The 18,515-nt window shown below is 39.9% G+C and overlaps 1 protein-coding gene across 10 annotated transcripts in view; it reads left to right on the top strand.

Annotated features, from left to right (window-relative positions):
- The window catches only part of ZMYM4 (zinc finger MYM-type containing 4), a 54,685-nt gene that overhangs the window by 8,373 nt on the left and 27,797 nt on the right, over window positions 1-18,515 (top strand). For 2 of the 10 annotated variants that reach the window (XM_081018282.1, XM_081018284.1), the window contains exons 2-4: window positions 7,372-7,488; window positions 10,675-10,772; window positions 17,386-17,431. In XM_081018282.1, the coding sequence (XP_080874408.1) occupies window positions 10,704-10,772; window positions 17,386-17,431 (115 nt within the window). In that variant the 5' untranslated portion in view covers window positions 7,372-7,488; window positions 10,675-10,703. Of the gene's footprint in view, window positions 1-6,278; window positions 6,350-7,371; window positions 7,489-10,674; window positions 10,773-13,566; window positions 13,824-15,459; window positions 15,578-17,385; window positions 17,432-18,515 lie in introns of those variants that run through there. The other 8 variants (XM_081018285.1, XM_081018288.1, XM_081018287.1 and 5 more) reach the window with 7 other exon arrangements.

Raw genomic sequence — 18,515 nt, 5'->3', positions numbered from 1 at the left:
TTAATGTTTTCAAAGTGCAAATGTGAGAGCTCACAATATATCTGTGAAGTGAAAAGCAAAAGATCCAATGGGAACTGGGAGTCACTCAGAAGTGCTCTTTACAGTGAAAATGGATATTGCTCTTTACAGTGAAAATGTAGGTGTCATTTGAATATCTGGCTACACAGAACATTTAGGCTGCAGTACTGTACCATACTCATTTAGCTGTGAGTATGTCCCATTGAACTTAATGGAGCATATGTAGAAGTAGACTTGTTCTTAGAAGTGCTCTGTTAATGTACATAATCTCTAATAGGAACCAGTGTGGTGTAGTGGTTAGAGCACCTGACTAGGACCCCTCTCAGCTGTGATGTTCACTGGATGACCTTGGGTCAGTCACTGCCTCTTAGCCTATCCTACCTCACAGGGTTGTTGTGGGAATTAAATGAGGAGGGGGAGAAGCATGTCTACCACCTTGAGCTCTTTGGAGAAAAAGGTGGGATATAATTGCAGATAACAACAACTTGGTAGTGTATCATTGCTCTGCAGGTTCCTTCCCTCTCCCCATGATAGCAAAATAGTATACAATTATGTAATTGTCATTTTTATTCACTGTGGAAACTTGTGCAAGTTTTCTTCATTCACACATTTTATACAAGTTGCAGAATTTTATTAATTGCAGAATGCTCATGCAGCTATCACTGTAGAATGTTTGTTTGTTTATTGGGCAGTGTATATATTAGTATGGGTTGTCTCAAGAAAACTGAAACAGAAAAGTATTCAATTCCCTAAATGGATTGAGATCTAATTTAGCCTGTTTGCCTGGTAAATGAAGGTAGTAAAGTGTGCTTTTATATGCTGTGTAAATATCTTCCTTCTTCCTTAATACCCAGAAGAAAAAGAAATGAAGGCCCTGGAAGCTTAACTGTTGTATCTTGTATCTAGATGTGCTCTTCTGTTTATGGACAATGGTTAGCCTAACTGAGGCTTCCACTAACTGAAAAGGGGTAGAGGAAATTTTTGCCAATTCTGCCTTCTCCCCTCCCACACAGCTCTATACCATCTTCCACATTGTTCTGACGATTCCCCCAACCCCTTGGAACACTTTTTCAGAGGCCTGTATGGGAAAAGGTGAATTGGCAAAAAAAAATTCCCCTTCCATTTGTGAAGATGTACCTTGGGTCAAATAACCATGCAGGAACAGGTGGTGAAATTGAATTCAATCCATTGCTTTTTGCCTGCCCTGAGTTGTGTGCCCATTTGCTTCCTAGGGATAGTTACAGTGGTGCCTTGCAAGACAAAATTAATCCGTTCCGCGAGTCTCTTCGTCTTGCGGTTTTTTCGTCTTGCGAAGCACGGCTATTAGCGGCTTAGCGGCTATTAACAGCTTAGCGGCTTTAAGAAAAAGGAAACAAACTCGCAGGAACTCGCAAGACGTTTCGTCTTGCGAAGCAAGCCCATAGGGAAATTCGTCTTGCGGAACGACTCAAAAAACGCAAAACCCTTTCGTCTAGCGAGTTTTTCGTCTTGCGGGGCACCACTGTACCAGGAAAAAGTCCTAACTACAACTTTGATTTTTTTATTTGTCTAACTTTGTATCCATACCAGTTGCTCAGCTTCATTTTTGTTTTTTTCATTCAATATGTTGTTCTGAAATGATTCATTTCTAAACAGTAGGAAATGTTCCACTGCACATCATTGCAAATATACATAGCACTCCCTATGCTTAGCCTAAAAAGCAACTGCTGCATATGCAAGTCTCTGTCTTTTAAAGCAGTAGACATATACTATCACAGAACTGGGTAACCACAACTGCCCCAGTGCAAGCACAGGCACTACACCATGGATAGTGTGGCAGTAGAGGTTGGAAGCAAGAGGGTGGGCAACAGCAGGAAGCTATTTATTTATTTATTTTCAAAAATTATCACCAAAGTGGCAATGAAGTAGTTTATAATAAGCTATTACTGTCGTTATCATTTATTAGACTTCTTAATTGTTTGTTACTCAAAGGTCTGCAAGCAACTTAAAACATTTTAAAAACATAAATATAAATGCATTTTAGTGTAAAAAAACCCACAACTGTAACAGCCACAGGAAGCTTTTGCAGCACATGAGTATCAAAGCTTTATCATCTTTGTCTTGTTAAAAGCCAGGGCAGGGGTGGTCTTTTCCTGGTATGCTGAAAGCAGCACAGGCAGGATTTTTTTTTTTAAAGTAGCAATTTCTTTTAGCCAATAATAATTATGCTTTTTCAGTGTGGACTTGCAATCCATTCAGGTGTAAAGTTCATTAAAAATAAATTGCTTGCTGCTGGCAAAACCTCCAAAGGGTCCCTTTGCCTGTTGAATGATATAAATCTTACTTATGTATGCAAGTATCTAACTTTATTTTTCCATGATAGTTATATGCGTGAACTGATGGTTCTTGACCATAGGAAGCTGCCTTATATCTGTGTGATAACCAGCTTCATATAACCAACATGCTTATAGTAATGAAGCAGTTAAGACCATAGAGTGTGCTGTCCCGCCAGGCTTAGCTCACCATGGGAGGGACTAGGCCATTAAGCCCTTGTTCCCCTCTAGTCAACATGAGAAGCTCAGCGTGTGAGGAGGTCTGAGCTGTTTGATGCAGCTGTGACCTCATGGCTCTTACAAGCCACTCTTGAATTCCTATAGGAACTTCTACCACTGTTACTACTTGTGCAACTGTCTGAATGCTTGGTGACTTCACCAAGTAATGCTAGGAAATACTCTCATTTGAACTCTTGGAGAGCTGCTACCAGTCAGTGGTCTCATCCACACATCATTTTAAGCCATGATTTACCATTCATAGTTCTCTGTTCTGGTCCAGTGCTGGAATCCAGAGGGAAAATGGCAAGCATGGGGGCACAGCAAAGCTAGTTAAAGGTTCCTGGACCATGGTCAGCTTCGGGTGAGCTACTTGCTCCAACAAAGTTTTGGCTCAGACTGAGGCCTTTATGCTTCTGTCTTCATATTGCCTTCTCCAGGCTCCACCTCCTTGAGATAATTTAAGAGCCTTAACAGACTGACCCTCTCACCTGCAGATCATATACCGGTAATTGGGTCTCTCTAGTCAAACCCCCTGCAGTGTAGGAATTTCAACTAGTCCTGCATGGGTAGTCCTTCGTTCCATAGCCACCCTCCCGCAACTGATGGTGTGTAATGCAAAGCATCTGGTTCTTCTAGCTCAGTTGAATGTGTTTGCAAGGGTCCAGGCTCTGGCTCTACAGACCCTGGTGATCTGTAAGGCTTCTCTGTCCAACTGCCTCAGGCACAAGGGTCTCCCTATTTTCTGTAGTCAGCTCTGATCCATGACCCAAACTTGGATCTCCACTGGTGTTCCTTCAACACTGTCCAGTTCACTGTTGGATGCACAGGTCATGACACATAGTTTGTTTGGAGAGAAACCACGAGCCTGGGGTTGAATGTAGTGCTAAGCTAAATCATGGCAGCAGGGCAGTAGCAGGAGCACACCATGCATTCACATTTAAAACATAGCTAAGTTTAACTATATGGTTTAAAGCAGGAGTGAGGAACCTTTTAGTTCCACAGGCCAGATCCATATAATTGACCTTGTTTGCCAGATTTCACCGTTGGATAGCCCACATGATGTATTTATGGCATGACATAATTGACAAGAGGGTTGTCCTGACCAGCAGTCAAAATGCTTGTGGGGTTGCCAAGTGCTGCTGAGGGAAGTGAGAGAGAAAAGCTTGCATATTAAATTGCAGGCTTTTTTCTCTCACTCCCCATAGCAGCATCATTGGATGAGCCAGCAGCAGAGAGGTGTTCTTATCCCCCAACCCACCCCCTGTGGAGCAGCACTGGGAGGGCTAGGTTTCCATAGAATGGAAAATGTGTCAGCATCAGTCCTTCAGCGAGGTGTGCAGATGAGTGGTTGGGAGTGCCCTGGTGTTCTTTTGAAGCCCCACCCTTACCCATGCCACACCTTAAATCATCTGCAAAATGGCATCATGGGCTAAATGGCAATGCTTGAGGTTTCCCAATCCTGGTTTAAAGTGACATGAGAACTAGTTGGTGTTGACTAGGCATTCCCAACCTTTGGGCCTCCAGATGTTTTGGACTACACTTCCCATCATCCCTGACCACTGGTCCTGTTAGCTAGGGATCATGGGAGTTGTAGGCCAAAACCTCTGGAGGGCCGCAGGTTGGGGATGCCTAGCGTTGACTGAATTGCATGAACCAATTGTCTGGTGTGCTATAAGACAACTTCCACAGCACCTGTGGTCTTGGCTAATATTTTTGTGTCTAATTCTGTGGGGTGCAATGAGCATGACTGGAGGAAGTGGGGGGGGGGGAATCAATAAAATAACAAAAGTATTAAATACATAAAAATGTTTGTTGGCACAGGAAATCCCCTAGTCTTCCTACTACCCAAATGTTGATTGTAATCCACTCTTGGGCATTACTTTATATGACTCAGTGTCTTGGGGGGGGGCAGGAAAGCACCCCAATAGAATAGAATAGAATCATTTATACTCATTTTTATTGAATTTATTGATTGCTTTTTTACCAAGGTAACAGAAAGTGGCTTACAGTATTTAATTATTGGCATTTATTGGCATAAGGTGGGTTACAATATATAAACAAACATACAGCCATAAAAAAATCTAAAAGTCTGTGCTATTTTTAAAAGGAAAGATTAAAATATCCCACCCACTTAAGGAGGTCACAGATAAGTAAGAGCCAAAGGCCTGGCAAAAAAGAAATGTATTCGCCTGGCACCTAAAGTTACGCAATGATGGCACCAGGCAAGCCCCCCTCGAATGAACATTCCATAAGTATGGAGCCTGCACTGAAAAGGCTTGTTCTTATGTTGCCACACTCCAGACCTACCAAGGAGGGTGGACATGAAGGAGGGGGTCTACCAAGGAGCAAAGTGGGCTTTATGACATGGTGGAGGGATCTCAAGGGTGATAGTGTCAGCTTCCTGAGCCATTCATATATTCCACAGGTGGACCAGGGCTTCTGGAAGCCAGTTGTATCCATTAGCCTCCAGTGGCAGATCATCCTAATAGGTCCCTTGCCTCTGCAAAGTGGAAAAGGTGCTGAAAGTCTGGATCTCAACAGGAAATGATTCTACTATGCCAAGGGACTGGTGTTAATATCCCCCACTTTCAGACCCCCCCTCTAATTGCAAACTTAGTTATCTGAGTGGTGCTTATACAGTATAGCCAAAACTGCTGCAGCCAATGAATAATGTACCTGTATCAGCAAGCCTAGGGGCAAACTGCAGAAGTCCAAAAAGCTTTAGGGGAAAAGGTGCTGGTGGTGGGAAAGAGTAAACAGCCTAATGAGGAGGTCCGGGAAACAAGCTAAAGGAAAATAAGTAATAGAAAATATGTGTGTTTTTAACTGTTTTTATTTTGTATTTTTCTTTTTTCTTTTTCATTTTCACTGTAATATTTCAAAAAACCTTAATAAATATCTTATAAAAAAAAAAAAAGAGTAAACAGCCTAATGAGAACTGAGCATATGCAGTGAGCAAAATATGTCTGGCTGGAACTCTGAACAGAAGCATTCCACACTGCAATGCTTTTTGCAGGGCCCACTTGAATGTCTGTTTATTTGGTATTCATATAGAACATTTTTAATGGGAGAAATTATGAAAGTAGCTTTTCCCCATGACATCTGATCTAAGTGGATTTGTAAAATATTTGCCCAAACTTGATAGCTGCTGTTAATCATATGCAGAGTAGACCAACTAAAATCAATGGGCTTACATAACTTTCATTGGTTGTACTTGGTTATCACTCATTGTCATTAATCACATCATCCTATACTTGAAATCAGAAAAATTTAGATAAATATTCAAAATGCCATTTTCAGTCATTACGCTTAAAATAATTTATTTGCTGTTTCAGTGTTCTTTATTTTAAACTAGGGAGCAATACATGGGTAAATGGCTTTTATTTCTTTTTAATGAATGCTGCAGGTTAGGTTCTTGTTTTGAGCAGAGTTTTACATTTGCCATGTTTCCCAACATGCAGGGAATGTTGTTTGAAAATAAACCCTGAAGAACATGTGACTGTCCAACTTTATTGAGAAAGGCTAGGATGAACATATCCATTCTCCCCTTGCAGTTGCAGTGCCAGACGTTAGACACAGGCGGCTGCAACAGCTGACACTGCTAGGGGGCTCTACAGTTCCGGCAAAGCTCTTCTGAGTTCACAACTCATGCAAGCTCTCTCCTTAGCTGCTCTCTATGGCTCTCCTGACCTCTAGGGGTTCACTTCCTGTTGGAAGTGCTTCTTTTCCTGCAGCAGGTATATGCAGCAGGCTGGCTCTTTGTTACCCACTGCACTCCTCTCTCCCTAGATGCTTCGAAGGTAGGAATCAATGAATTGCTTTTATGATTCTGCAAACACAACCCTGAGAAGGGCTTGAAGATGGAATGTCCACTGTATTTTATGCTAAACAATGTTTCCCAGACCTGGGAGGGGCAGTGCGATTCACTTGCTAGTTGAACACCCCCCCCCCCATCAGTGTTTCTGACTATTTCTTTAATCTTATTTGGCCATGGCTCAAGAATATCTGACTTTTGTATGCTATTACAAAACAATATTTAACTATTACTTACGCTCCCAGGAATGGTATGCTTGAAGGCATTCTGTACAAAAGTTGATATATATTTTTTAAAGTTACATTTCTATAGTTTCTCTCTGTGCCCCCCCCCCACAGTAAATAAACCTTGTAGTACAATGAGCAGAAAGAAATCCAGGAAGGCGTAGTATTATTTCAAGCATCTAAGAACTTGTAATTGTGGTGGAAGTTGATAGCAACTGGATGATGATGTTATTAAAAATAATGTTGAACCATGTCAGTTTTTCTTAATGAACTCAAACAGATAGCTTGTCTGCTCATATTTATAGAAAATTTAATTGAATATGTGATGTCTTGATATTGTAGAAATGTTTTTCAGTTAGTTGTAAAATTGAAATGCTGTCAAATATTTTGGGGCTCAAAGTAGGTAGTGTTTAAAACTAGCAGAAAATAATATAATGAAACAAAATTGTATATTGTATTGAAATATGTAAATAATATGTTTGCTTACTAATCATATTCTTAGTATTTATATATTGCTCTTTCCAAGTATAGATCCCATTATCCTTAGGATTATTTTTAGGTTTCAAAAAATTATTTACTGTTCCCCAATTTGAGAACTCTTTGCATTCCTCCAGAGTTCTATAAAATCAGTCGAAAAGCCCTGTAAGGTAGGCCATTATAATTTCCCACATACTGCAGATGGGGATTAAAGAGCAAATAAGAGTGGTTTGCTAGTAACTTGATGGTTGAGGTAAATTAAATCCAGTGTTTCACACACAAAACTTCTTCTTTTCTTTCCTGCCAGACAACGGTAGCCACCAGACTTAACCTTCAGTTTTCAAAGAGTCTTATCCTAGCCATAGAAAATGATCAAGCCTGGGCTTGGAGAAACATTTGGGGAGCGAATTCCCATCGTTGTGAGGTAACTGCCAATAGTACATTGTTGAGAGCCCTTGTTGTGTGGATATGGTACCCAATATTTTTTTAAATAAAGGGGTAGATATGAATGGCTGTTGTGGGCTATGGAAAAGGGGGCTGGAGGGAAACAGACTTTATTTTGTTACTGTCTTCTATTGCTAATCCCATCTTTCATTGTGGAACCCAAGGTTTTAAAGACTAGCATTGCATATTGTGCTCAGAAGACAAAGGAAAGCTGGAGCAGTGGTATTACTTCTACCAATGACCCAGCCCACTTAAGGAAACAAGCCACTCCATTTTGCCCTGGCTTAATATAAACAGTATTTTTAGGACATTATTATTATTTGTGTTCTCGTGGGCTGTGGCTAGTTTAATGGAACACCCTTTAACTTTGTAGTAGTAACAATATTACCTTTAGCAATCATAATAATGCTTCAGCGTTTTTGGAGCGATCAAAGATGCACATACCCAATAATCATTTCAGATTTCAAGGCCATTTTAAAAATCAGTTATAGGATACTGGGAGTACTGTCTGCTTGCATTTTTCCAGCAGTTGTTCTCTTGTATCTTAAGTTTGCCAGGGTATTTCTCATGTGATGGTGATTGCTAGTTGTTTTGTGGTGAGGGGATTCACGTTTTACACTAGAGCCTGGATTTCACGCATTGTGTAAATTATAGCAGGCAACTTAATGCTACATCTCTACATCATCCCCATCCCAGCTTCTCTCATGCGTCTCTTTCTTCTTCTGAAATTAAACTTACACATGCATGCTCACATTTACCCACTTTCTTCAGTCCCCCTCTGATTTTTCCCCATCTCCATTGTCTAAAGATAGGGCTAAAACAGACATGATGTGGAAAATCTGTGATTGGACCTCTGCACTTTTTATCACACTCAAAAGCAGGTGTTAGGGGCTCCTATTTCAGTTGCAGTCATGGTGCTGGGAGATGAATTGAACGCTTCTGTACAGGAATGCTGCATAAATAGGTCTCAAAAGCTGTTTTTCACCTTGTAGCAATAAAGATCTTCCCTTCTCTCCAATCTATGAAGCCCGCTGGGTGACCTTGGGCAAGTCACTATCATTCAGTCATAGGGTGGTTGAGAGTATAAAATGGGCGGAAAATCTTGTACACCCCCCTGAGCTTCTTGGAGGAAGGGTAGGATAAAAGTGTTATGATTTCTTTTTAAGACAGATGCAGCAGCAGCAAACAACAACAACAACAACAACAATTTGTTACTCGCTTTTTATCCTAAGATCACAGCAATTTAAGATACAGCATTGAAAACTTTTTAAAGCTAATTATAATCCCAACAATAGGGTGACAGTTGTAGTCTAAAGCACATGGAGGGCACCAGGTTGTTGGAGGCTGTGCTACACCACTTTGTGCAACTGAGTTTATATTAATCAAAAAATCTTTGAGACAGAAAATCAAGATGTGTTTACATAGCAAGAGAGATGGTTAATGGCTGTTGACTTTGCACATGGCAGAACACTGAAAGGATGAGAGGGAAGGGGAAAAGAAAGGGGATTCAAGTCGATGTAAACTTTACTCAGAAATTAGCACTATACCTTGGGAAACATGGATGGGAGATTGCAGCTGCAGAAACTATAAACTCTAGTACATTATTCAGATGTTTGTATGCCCTACTGGTAATTATGGACATGATTCTGGAGCCATCTCTCAATGGTGAAATTATTTTGCTTTCTGTTGCCTAAAGTTTAGGTTCATGTGGTTGTCTGATGGGAAGTTCTGCTTCTGCACATGAGTCTGGCAAACCGCTCTAAGCTGAAGCATTCCTTCTTCACCCACCCTAGAATGTTTAGTTGTCAACTATTGGCCCTGGTTGCTACGGTGTGAAGATGACTCCTAGAACTAGACCAGATTTGTCTGTGCCTGCTGACTGAACATAATGAAGTTTAAAGCCATATTCTTCTTTTAGTAGTAGTACTAGTAGTAGTAAATCAGATGCCATGGGGTTACTGGTTTAAAATAAGCATTATTTTTAAGATCTTCTGGACCAAACTTTCTGCACACGCCTTATGTAGCACTGTGAATTGCATTTCATTCTGCCACATGCAACCTTTGTAGTGAAGTGTAGAGCTTATATTGTGAATGAGAGTACACATATTGCTAAGAACTACCAATTATATTCAAAAATTAATAATTCTAAAACAAAATACTTTGTTTAATTTTCCTTTATTTGCACATTCTAAATATCTTAATATATATTAAATTAATAGTTTCAAGAAGCAAATGTTGCTGGAACCATTTTATTTGCATCCCAATATTCATTCATTCATTCATTTTATTTGTATGCTGCTTTTCCACACACAAAATCATGCTCAAAGCAGCTTACAACAGAAAACAGGAATGCACTTCAAGCAAATACCACAAAAACAATTTTATAATAACATAGCAAACAATGACATAGTAACAATTTCATAGTAACATAGCACAACAATAGCAAATATAATAACATACAAAAAGCCACATTTCAAGATTACTTAAACATACAACATCCAACAGCAAAAGTAACAACTATGTCATATTGGGTTCATGTACATACTGGTGTTGGGAATTTTGGTCCTCTGTTCTTAATTTACTTTGTGTAACAACATTGTTAAAAATTAAGGTGCAAACTCAGATTCTATGAATCTAGGAGGAAGGAAGTTGGGAACTGTCAGTAGTGATAATTTGTATCAATTTTCACAGTAATTTTTTACCCTTCAAGTGTAAAAAATCACTGTTAGTGTTGGGGGATAATTTTGTATATCATAAAACTACATTGTTACCCTTGGCAGACAAGCCAGGAGCCAGATTACCCTTGGTAGAGAAGTCAACTCTCCTCTTTGCCAGTGATGCCTACTTAGTATGAAACCCACACATACATGGGCTTATTTTAGGTGAGATATAGGCTAGATGAGTTTGAAATGCTTTGTGTTGAAGCAAACTGCTTTGTGTCTTATTCTGCTCTGATGTTCTTTTGTTTTTTAGCAGCTTCTTGAGTTTATTGTTACTTTTTTGACTCAAATGTACTGTGGTGTATCACAAGGATGATTTTAAGGCCCAACCATAATTCAGAATATACTGCAACTGTTTTAGAGATATGCTAAATATGACTAAGTGTGCTGCCTCAGTAGAATCAACACTAAATATTTTTAACCAGACTTGAATATTATTCTTTTAGCATCTGGAGTAAAATACAAAGAAGAAAAAATGCCATCGAAGCAACAAAGAAAGCGACAGAAGAGACGTAGATACTACCACCTCAAAAAGCTAAAAGGGGTGAGGAGAAATATTGCAGGGACCACACTTAAATCAGAGATACATCAGATAATAAACATAACAAATAAAGCCAAAAATTAGGCTAACGTTGCTAAAAGAAATAGGACAAAATGTGTCCTGAGGGGAAATAAGGTGTGGTCTAAAAAGTACCTATTATCAAAAGACAAAAAAGGGACAAGGGAGGGAGAGCAGGGAGATAGATTTTAAAGCTTTTCTTTTCTTTAAAAATGCCTTATACTTTGTGCCCCTTACTACAGTATAGCTAATGTTATGAGGAATTCTTTTGGATCTCTAAAATCAGTCACAACAAAATTTCAAATAAGGTTAAATCTAAAACAATTTGTTACTCATACAGACAACTTAGCAGTGCAGGTTAGACAAGAGAAGAATAAATTTAAGGTAGGCATTCTGAAAGACTAAAACAACTGTAAACTGTAAACTCACATAAAACCCACTCACATAAAATATCACAGTAATATATGCAAATACTGTAACACATAAAATGCCATAAAACCATACAAAAGAATTACAAGAATGTCTCATCTTAAAGAAGAAATTAAACAATTGAATACTCCTTTATAGTGATTACTGTCATCACTGTAAATTATTTTTATGACTCATGTTCTCAGTAACAAAAACAGAAGTAGCTTTACTAGAAAACTGAATACAGATGAGCTCATGTATTACCAATCAAAATACGGAAAATGATTTGTGTACAGAAATATAGTTTGTACTTTATTGTGCAAAAGGCCACAACACTCCATGATGATTCTGAGCTGGCTCGCACATAATGCTAAGCCAGACTATATTTAGCATGAATGCATGTGCATGCAGGCTCCCGGAGAGGAAATTGTGAGCACTTTGTTCCTCCTCTGGTCCTGCTGCTGCTCTGCTGTGAGCTAAGCTATGGTTTGGCTTAGCAGGTCCAAACCTGGGCTCCTGGTTTGCCTCATGCTAGACAAATTGTGAGCTGTAAGCAAAGTTCTTAGTTTTACAGCTTTCTGGAGAAGAGAAACTATGAGCTTAAGTTTAGACAACATGCTATAAGACAACCTCTGGCAGTGCAGCAGCAAGAGGACTAGGCAAGGATCATGATTGTGATCTCTCAGTCACACTTAGACATGTGCACTAAGACATAGTCTGGCTTAGCATTACATGTGAACCATCTTAGGTGAATTGGTTAAATATTGTTGATGAAAAATAAATAAAATGCTTGGTTCTGTTCATTATTGTAGAACTGAAAAATTGAAAAAAGAACACTTGAGTCCGTGCTATCAGAGTTCAGTGTAATGATCATTCTTTGAGTTTAAGAACGTTCAGCATACACTATTTACATTGCTAGAAGATCAGTAATTAGTACAGGAAAGAGAGATAAAATTAAGGACTTCATTACATATGAGCTGAGCCCAAAGATAAACCTAAGCTCATATTCTCAGTCATAGAAGCTTGTGAGAAATGCAAAGTTCTGTTGAGTTTAGAGCTCTATCCTCTACTATTACTTGTTAGGTCTTATGTGAGAATTAGTGTTCACAAAATATTGGATCTAATCAAGTTAAGGTAAAGGGACCCCTGACTGTTAATTCCAGTTGCGGACGACTCGGGGTTGCGGCGCTCATCTCGCTTTACTGGCCGAGGGAGCCGGCGTTTGTCCGCAGCTTCCGGGTCATGTGGCCAGCATGACTAAACCGCTTCTGGCGAACCAGAGCAGCACACGGAAACACCGTTTACCTTCCTGCCGAAGCAGTACCTATTTATCTACTTACACTTTAACGTGCTTTCGAACTGCTAGGTTGGCAGGAGCAGGGACCGAGCAACAGGAGCCCACCCTGTTACAAGGCTATAATTCAAGCAAATTTGGAAAGTATAATGCTCACAATGTGTTGTACCAAATGCATTGTACCAGAGACAGAAGTGAACCGTAGAGCAGGGGTCAGCAACCAAAGGCACATGGGCCACAAGTGGCCCATGGGAGCTGTTTACCCCCGCTGCCTGCTCGGTCGGCTCCTGTGTGCCACGCTAAACTGGCACGGAGCAGAGTGGGGAACCGCCTTTCACGACACTGGCCGGCTTCCCATTGGCTGCAGGAAGCTCCTTCAGGCAATGGGAAGCTGTGCACGCCTCCTCCACGCTGAAAATAGCATTTGCGCATGCGTGAGCGCGCACACACTCTGGCCCACCGCGGTGTCTGCGGGACTGTGAACCGGCCCAAGCCACAAAAACTTTGCCAACCCCTGCTATAGAGCAAGGGGATGGAGCAGCTCGGCTGTGAAGATGGGTTACATTTGTAGCTTTTTAACTAAAGAAAATAGGTGAGGGTGGGGACACAATTGAGTTGTATGAGAACATGCATGGATAGTGGATAGGGAAATCTCATAATGCCAGAACCAACTTCATCTCGTGAATCTGAATATCGGAAGATTCCAGTTAGACAAAAGCAAACTTGTTCACACATTTCATAAATTCCTGATTTCGTTTTCACATAAGGTAGTGACAGTCCCCAACTTGGGTTGCATTAAAAGAGAATTAGACAAATTCACGGAGGAGAATGCTATGAGTGGCTACTAACCACAATGGCCATGTCCTACTTCCACTGTTGGAGACAGTACATCTCTGAATTCCTGTTGCAGGATGTCATAAGTGAGGAGAGTGCTATTGCATCCCTGTCCTGCTTATGACCTTCCCGTAGGCATCTGGTTGGCTAATGTGAAAACAATTTGGTCCAGATGGGCCTTTGGTCCAGCAAGGCTCTTCTTATACTCAGTACAGCATTGGTAGTGTGATTATCCCGTAAGCTGTTTTATGCTCCCAATGGAGCACGTGGATGAAGTATTGAAAGTTAGGTCTTGACACTGCTGCCTTTCTACAGAGCCTCATTAAGCCTTTACTACTTTTAATCATAGATGAAATTAGCATTGTGTCTAATATGTTTGCTTTTATTCATCTACAATTACAAGAAATTGGCCTGGTTCCCCTGAATTTCTGATATTGCATCTGAATGCACTGGGTCTTTCTGAAAGATTTTTGACAGCTGAAAGTCTGACAAACCCCAAGGTATCACAAAGATTTAATCTCCTTATTACTGGCTGCTGTACTGGCTGTTGCTCAAAACTGGCTGTTGCTCAAAACTGGCTGTTGCTCAAAACTGGAAAGCCCCAGATGGGCCCTCCAAAGAGAGATGGTGGTCAAGAATATGGGATATTGCTCTTTCAGAACACTCATGTCATCATCATGCAGTGATTAAGGGTTTGGCAAAACATGATAACTTTGTCATCTGGTTTCTGTTTATAAGCTTTATTAATAAATATAATGCTGGCTATTGGTCCCCAGTGACTCATGGTTTATGTTGGAATGGATATTTTATGTTCATCTTGTTTTGGTAGATGTCTCACAGTGTTACGTTTCAATACATCACACCCTTGTTGTAATTGTAAATCTGGCTGCTAAACCTCTGTTACCTGTTACACTGTTTACATTAAAACCAATAAAACTAAATACAAATACAAAAAAGGAATGTCCGTATATGGCCTGCAGTTTTATCATGGTTTGTTTTCTGGCAACGAACCAGCATGAGAAACCATGGCTTGTTTAAACTATGGTTTAATGCTCTGTCTGAATCCACTGGTCTTGTTTAACTGTTGCTTGTTAGAACACCCCACCCCATATGCTTGCTAAGCTACAGACACATCAGCAGCTGGAAAACAAAGCAAGCTCTGGGGAAACAAGCCATAAATTGTTTACTTATCTGTGAGACATATTTGCTGAAGAAACCATGATTGGTTTCCCTAGCTATGGCTTTGCCTTGAATGTGAGCTTAGCCATTTTAATGATGACCAATAATGTTTTATTGGATAGTATCATTTTTGGAAACATGCTGCAAAAGAGCAATCCTTTCTTTTGAACATTAACAAGTGGAGCCATAACACAAGTGACTTCAGTATCTGATGTTTCTTCATCTGTGATTGAAGAATTAACAAAGTCTGTCAGACAGAGTGAAGATGAATGAGTATGTTTGGTTGTTGGATAGGTACATGAGGGTAGGTAAATTGACTTTGGAATACAAAGCAGAATCGGACCAGAGATTTGATTTTTGTACAGACATAAGAGAACAGGAGATAGTTTTTGTCTTATTAATAAATGATGATCCTTTTACTCAGTGTTAATGACAACTTTGAAGGAATGTGGTAAATTCAATTAAATGATATTAAGTAGAGACAAAAAATACACAGTTAAAAAAGCAGCAATAGATGCTTTACAGTCCTAGTATTTCACAATATAACTCTGAAAAAAAATGAATCAGAAATTAATGTTAATTGGAAGATGATGTTCCTAGAACTATAGATTTAGAGACTGTTCTCAAAGTGTATATAAATACCTATGTTATGTTCAGGAGAAATTGACACACTGGTAGAAGATAAGTTAACAGTGCTACGGGGGACACTGCAGGTTTGAAATATAAAAGCCAAAACATGAGCGTATATTCCCTGACCAGTATGACAGAGTATTTCCTGACTAATGGCATCTGTTAAAAGCAGACAGAGCAGAGAATAGTCAAATTTAAAATACCAGAACACAAAATTATATGCAGGACTTAAGTTTTCATTAATGAGAGAAACACATGTTATGAGGAAACAGTTTCCTCTCACAATGTCATATTTTGATCATGTTGTGTACCAATTAATTTCCCTAGGCTCTAAAGCTTTTCTCGCTGTTCCACTGCTGTGCCTTGTGAGAATCTGATCTTACCCACTGAATTGAAGCTCGGTTAAGCAGCATCTCTTCAAATCTGATCAGATCTGATTCAGCGGGTAAGATTAATACAATCAAAATACGGGCCAAGTGAAAGTGTGGTTAAACTTATTCTGTTATAATATTTTCTACTTTGCTTGTACAGATAGCTAATTGTATTCATCACTTGTACATTTTACAGTGTGTTCTAGTTTGCTAACACTTGTACAGTGGTGCCCCGCAAGACGAATGCCTCGCAAGACGGAAAACCCGCTAGATGAAAGGGTTTTCCGTTTTTGAGTTGCTTCGCAGGACGAATTTCCCTATGAGCTTGCTTCGCAAGACGAAAATGTCTTGCGAGTCTTGAGATTTTTTTTTCGCTTTCCCTCCCCTTTTGCTAAGCCGCTAAGCCGCTAATAGCCTTTTAGCAGCTAAGCCGCTAAGCCTTTAATAGCCGCTAAACCGCTAATAGCGCTAATCCGCTAAGCCGCTAATAGGGTTGCTTCGCAAGATGAAAAAACCGCTAGATGAAGACACTCGCGGAACGGATTAATTTCGTCTTGCGAGGCACCACTGTATTGCTAACACTTATACTACTGGTCTAACTTGATATTATCTATGAGACCCTGTGAGTGCCTTTTAGAGGGGAAAAAGCACTGGTCTACAAATCCACTGAAATGTGAATATTTAGGCCGCTACATTCCTCACCTGTCAGTGTACCTCTTTGGGTAGATTATTTTCAAAAAATGCTTTGACATTTTTAATTACCAGAAACCATTGTTATGGGACTAGGAAGCACAGCTACAAGTACCGCACCATGTTAGTAACAGTACCATTCTCAACCCTACTATGTTAGAGGCAGCAGTGCAGGCAGGGTGGTGTTGCGTGCCTGGCTTCCCAATTCTGAGTCTCACTTGCGCTTACTGGGAGGATGAGGTGTGCATAGCTTGGTGTAGGTGCAACAACAGGAACAGCAGATTGGCTCCTTACTGAGCTCTCCTTGCCTTGACCCTCTCCCTCTTGGTAAACAGCAGTAGTGCTCAGCATTGGAAAGCCAGGTTTGTAACACTACTTTGCCTGCACCATACCATCAAACACAGCTGATCAGAGGAGAACCATCTCTCACTGTTTAACTACTGTACTGTTAAACAGAGAAACCAACTCTCCTGTCAGCTACTGAAATAAGCAAGAAACTGGCATTTGTCAACTCCTAGGATTCCTCTAGAAATACACTAAGGTTCAGAAACTTCATTTGGAATCACAGGACCAGGTCGATGTGGGTATTCTCTCTGGTCCCATTCTCCCCATTTGGATATAGGCCTGAAAAACCACAGGAAAATGTGGGTGCATAGAGAAATGTAAGCAAACAAAATTTGAGACAGCCCCGCATTGTTACCAATCACAGGGCATGGGGTGGGCCATCTGCAAACTTCCAATTTCTGAACTTAGTTGAGGGTGCACCAACATGAAATAGCATTATCTCTTAAACCACCAGGTTTTTTAAAAAAATCATTGGATTATCAACAGTTGCAAAATCTTTTCATGTTGTGAATGAATCTATTTTGTTTGGTTAATCCTTAATGGTCATTTTATGCCTTTCTGTATAAAATAAGAAAGTCTTGGTAGGAATAGGTATTCTGTTTCTTTAATTTGTGTAGAAAGCTGAATTGTAAGATAACTGCATTATAAAGTTGTGAGTTTTTGCACTGGGAATTTGGTAACTGGAAGAGGAAAATACTTTTCTCCTATCATGTATTTTTGTGTTTTTATATTGTAAACCACCCTGTGATTCTTGAATGAAGGAGCAGCATAGAAATTTAATAAATAGATAAATGAGAAATTATGTGAATAAACCAGAATAATTATATATTTCCTTTTCTCTTTGCAGTATGAAGACAAAGCTGATGCAGTTTTTGGGAGTATAGCAGAAAAACGTAAGTGCTTCTTTTATTTGTTTATTTACGAAAGATTCCTTCCTCCTCAGAAACTCCTTTCTTTATGAGCTAAAAGTTTCTGTCCCTTTCTTAAAAGATGCCAGAATCCCAGTTCCAGATGGCTTAAGTCCAGTCATTAAGTGGTGGGGTTGTAAGTAACAAAAAATATTCCAGATCATTAACTAATAACCCAGTTTGGTAGCTACTACATGTATTCCAAAACTCTGATACTGACACTTTGCAAAACCATTGGGGGGGATGCATTCTCCACCCATCTGCAGTATTTGTGGAAATTCCTGATAACCCCACAGAGAGCTCTAAAATTGCGGAACAGTGCAAATTAAGAGTAATGAGAACTAGTATGTCTGGTGAGTCAGTGTAAGTAGCTGTATACTGGGGGACCACACTGTAGGCTAATAGTGTTTAAACTGGCTGTATGTACCAAAGAAAGCTATCTTAAGGTCTTGGTACAAAGCTTTCTATAATTGTCAAATAGCCTTAAAAGGTGAAACGAGTGCCCCATTTTGGTTGTTATACTAGTTCATGGTCAAGTCTTAAGGGTGCATCATAAATCATGGTTTGACCCTGGCTTGTTTCAATGAACTCTAGTTTAGGTTAACTACAGTCTGTACTTTTTGGACATAACAGCAAATTGTTGGGGCAAGGGTGGGGAGGAAGACTGGAACCAGGAATTTTCTAGAATGGTAAGAACATTGTTAATTGTTTCTTCTTAGCATACTGGAACTTTGAGTCTTCCAAAGAAGTTGATCAGCAGTGTGTTCATGACAGATTAAGGACATTATTCCATCCCCTAAAGCAGGCATGTCCAAAGTCTGTTTTGGGGGCCTAATCTGGTCCACTGGTCGGTTTAATCCGGCCCCTGTGGCAGTTCATTTCCTGGGGGAAAATCCTAAAAAAAACCTCAACAACTTCAAAACTAAAAAAAGGATCCAAATTTTGGTTGGCCCTTTGGTTGGCTCCCATGACCCTTCACTTCATCAAATCTGGCCCTCTTTGAAAAAAACTTGGACACCACTGCCCTAAAGCGGTACCTCGGGTTACATACGCTTCAGGTTACATATGC

The sequence above is a fragment of the Podarcis pityusensis genome (assembly GCF_964106645.2).
Source record: "Podarcis pityusensis genome assembly, chromosome: 8".
Lineage (NCBI taxonomy): Eukaryota > Metazoa > Chordata > Lepidosauria > Squamata > Lacertidae > Podarcis > Podarcis pityusensis.
Note: the sequence above shows the minus strand (reverse complement) of the source record. Positions and strands in the feature narration are given on the sequence as shown.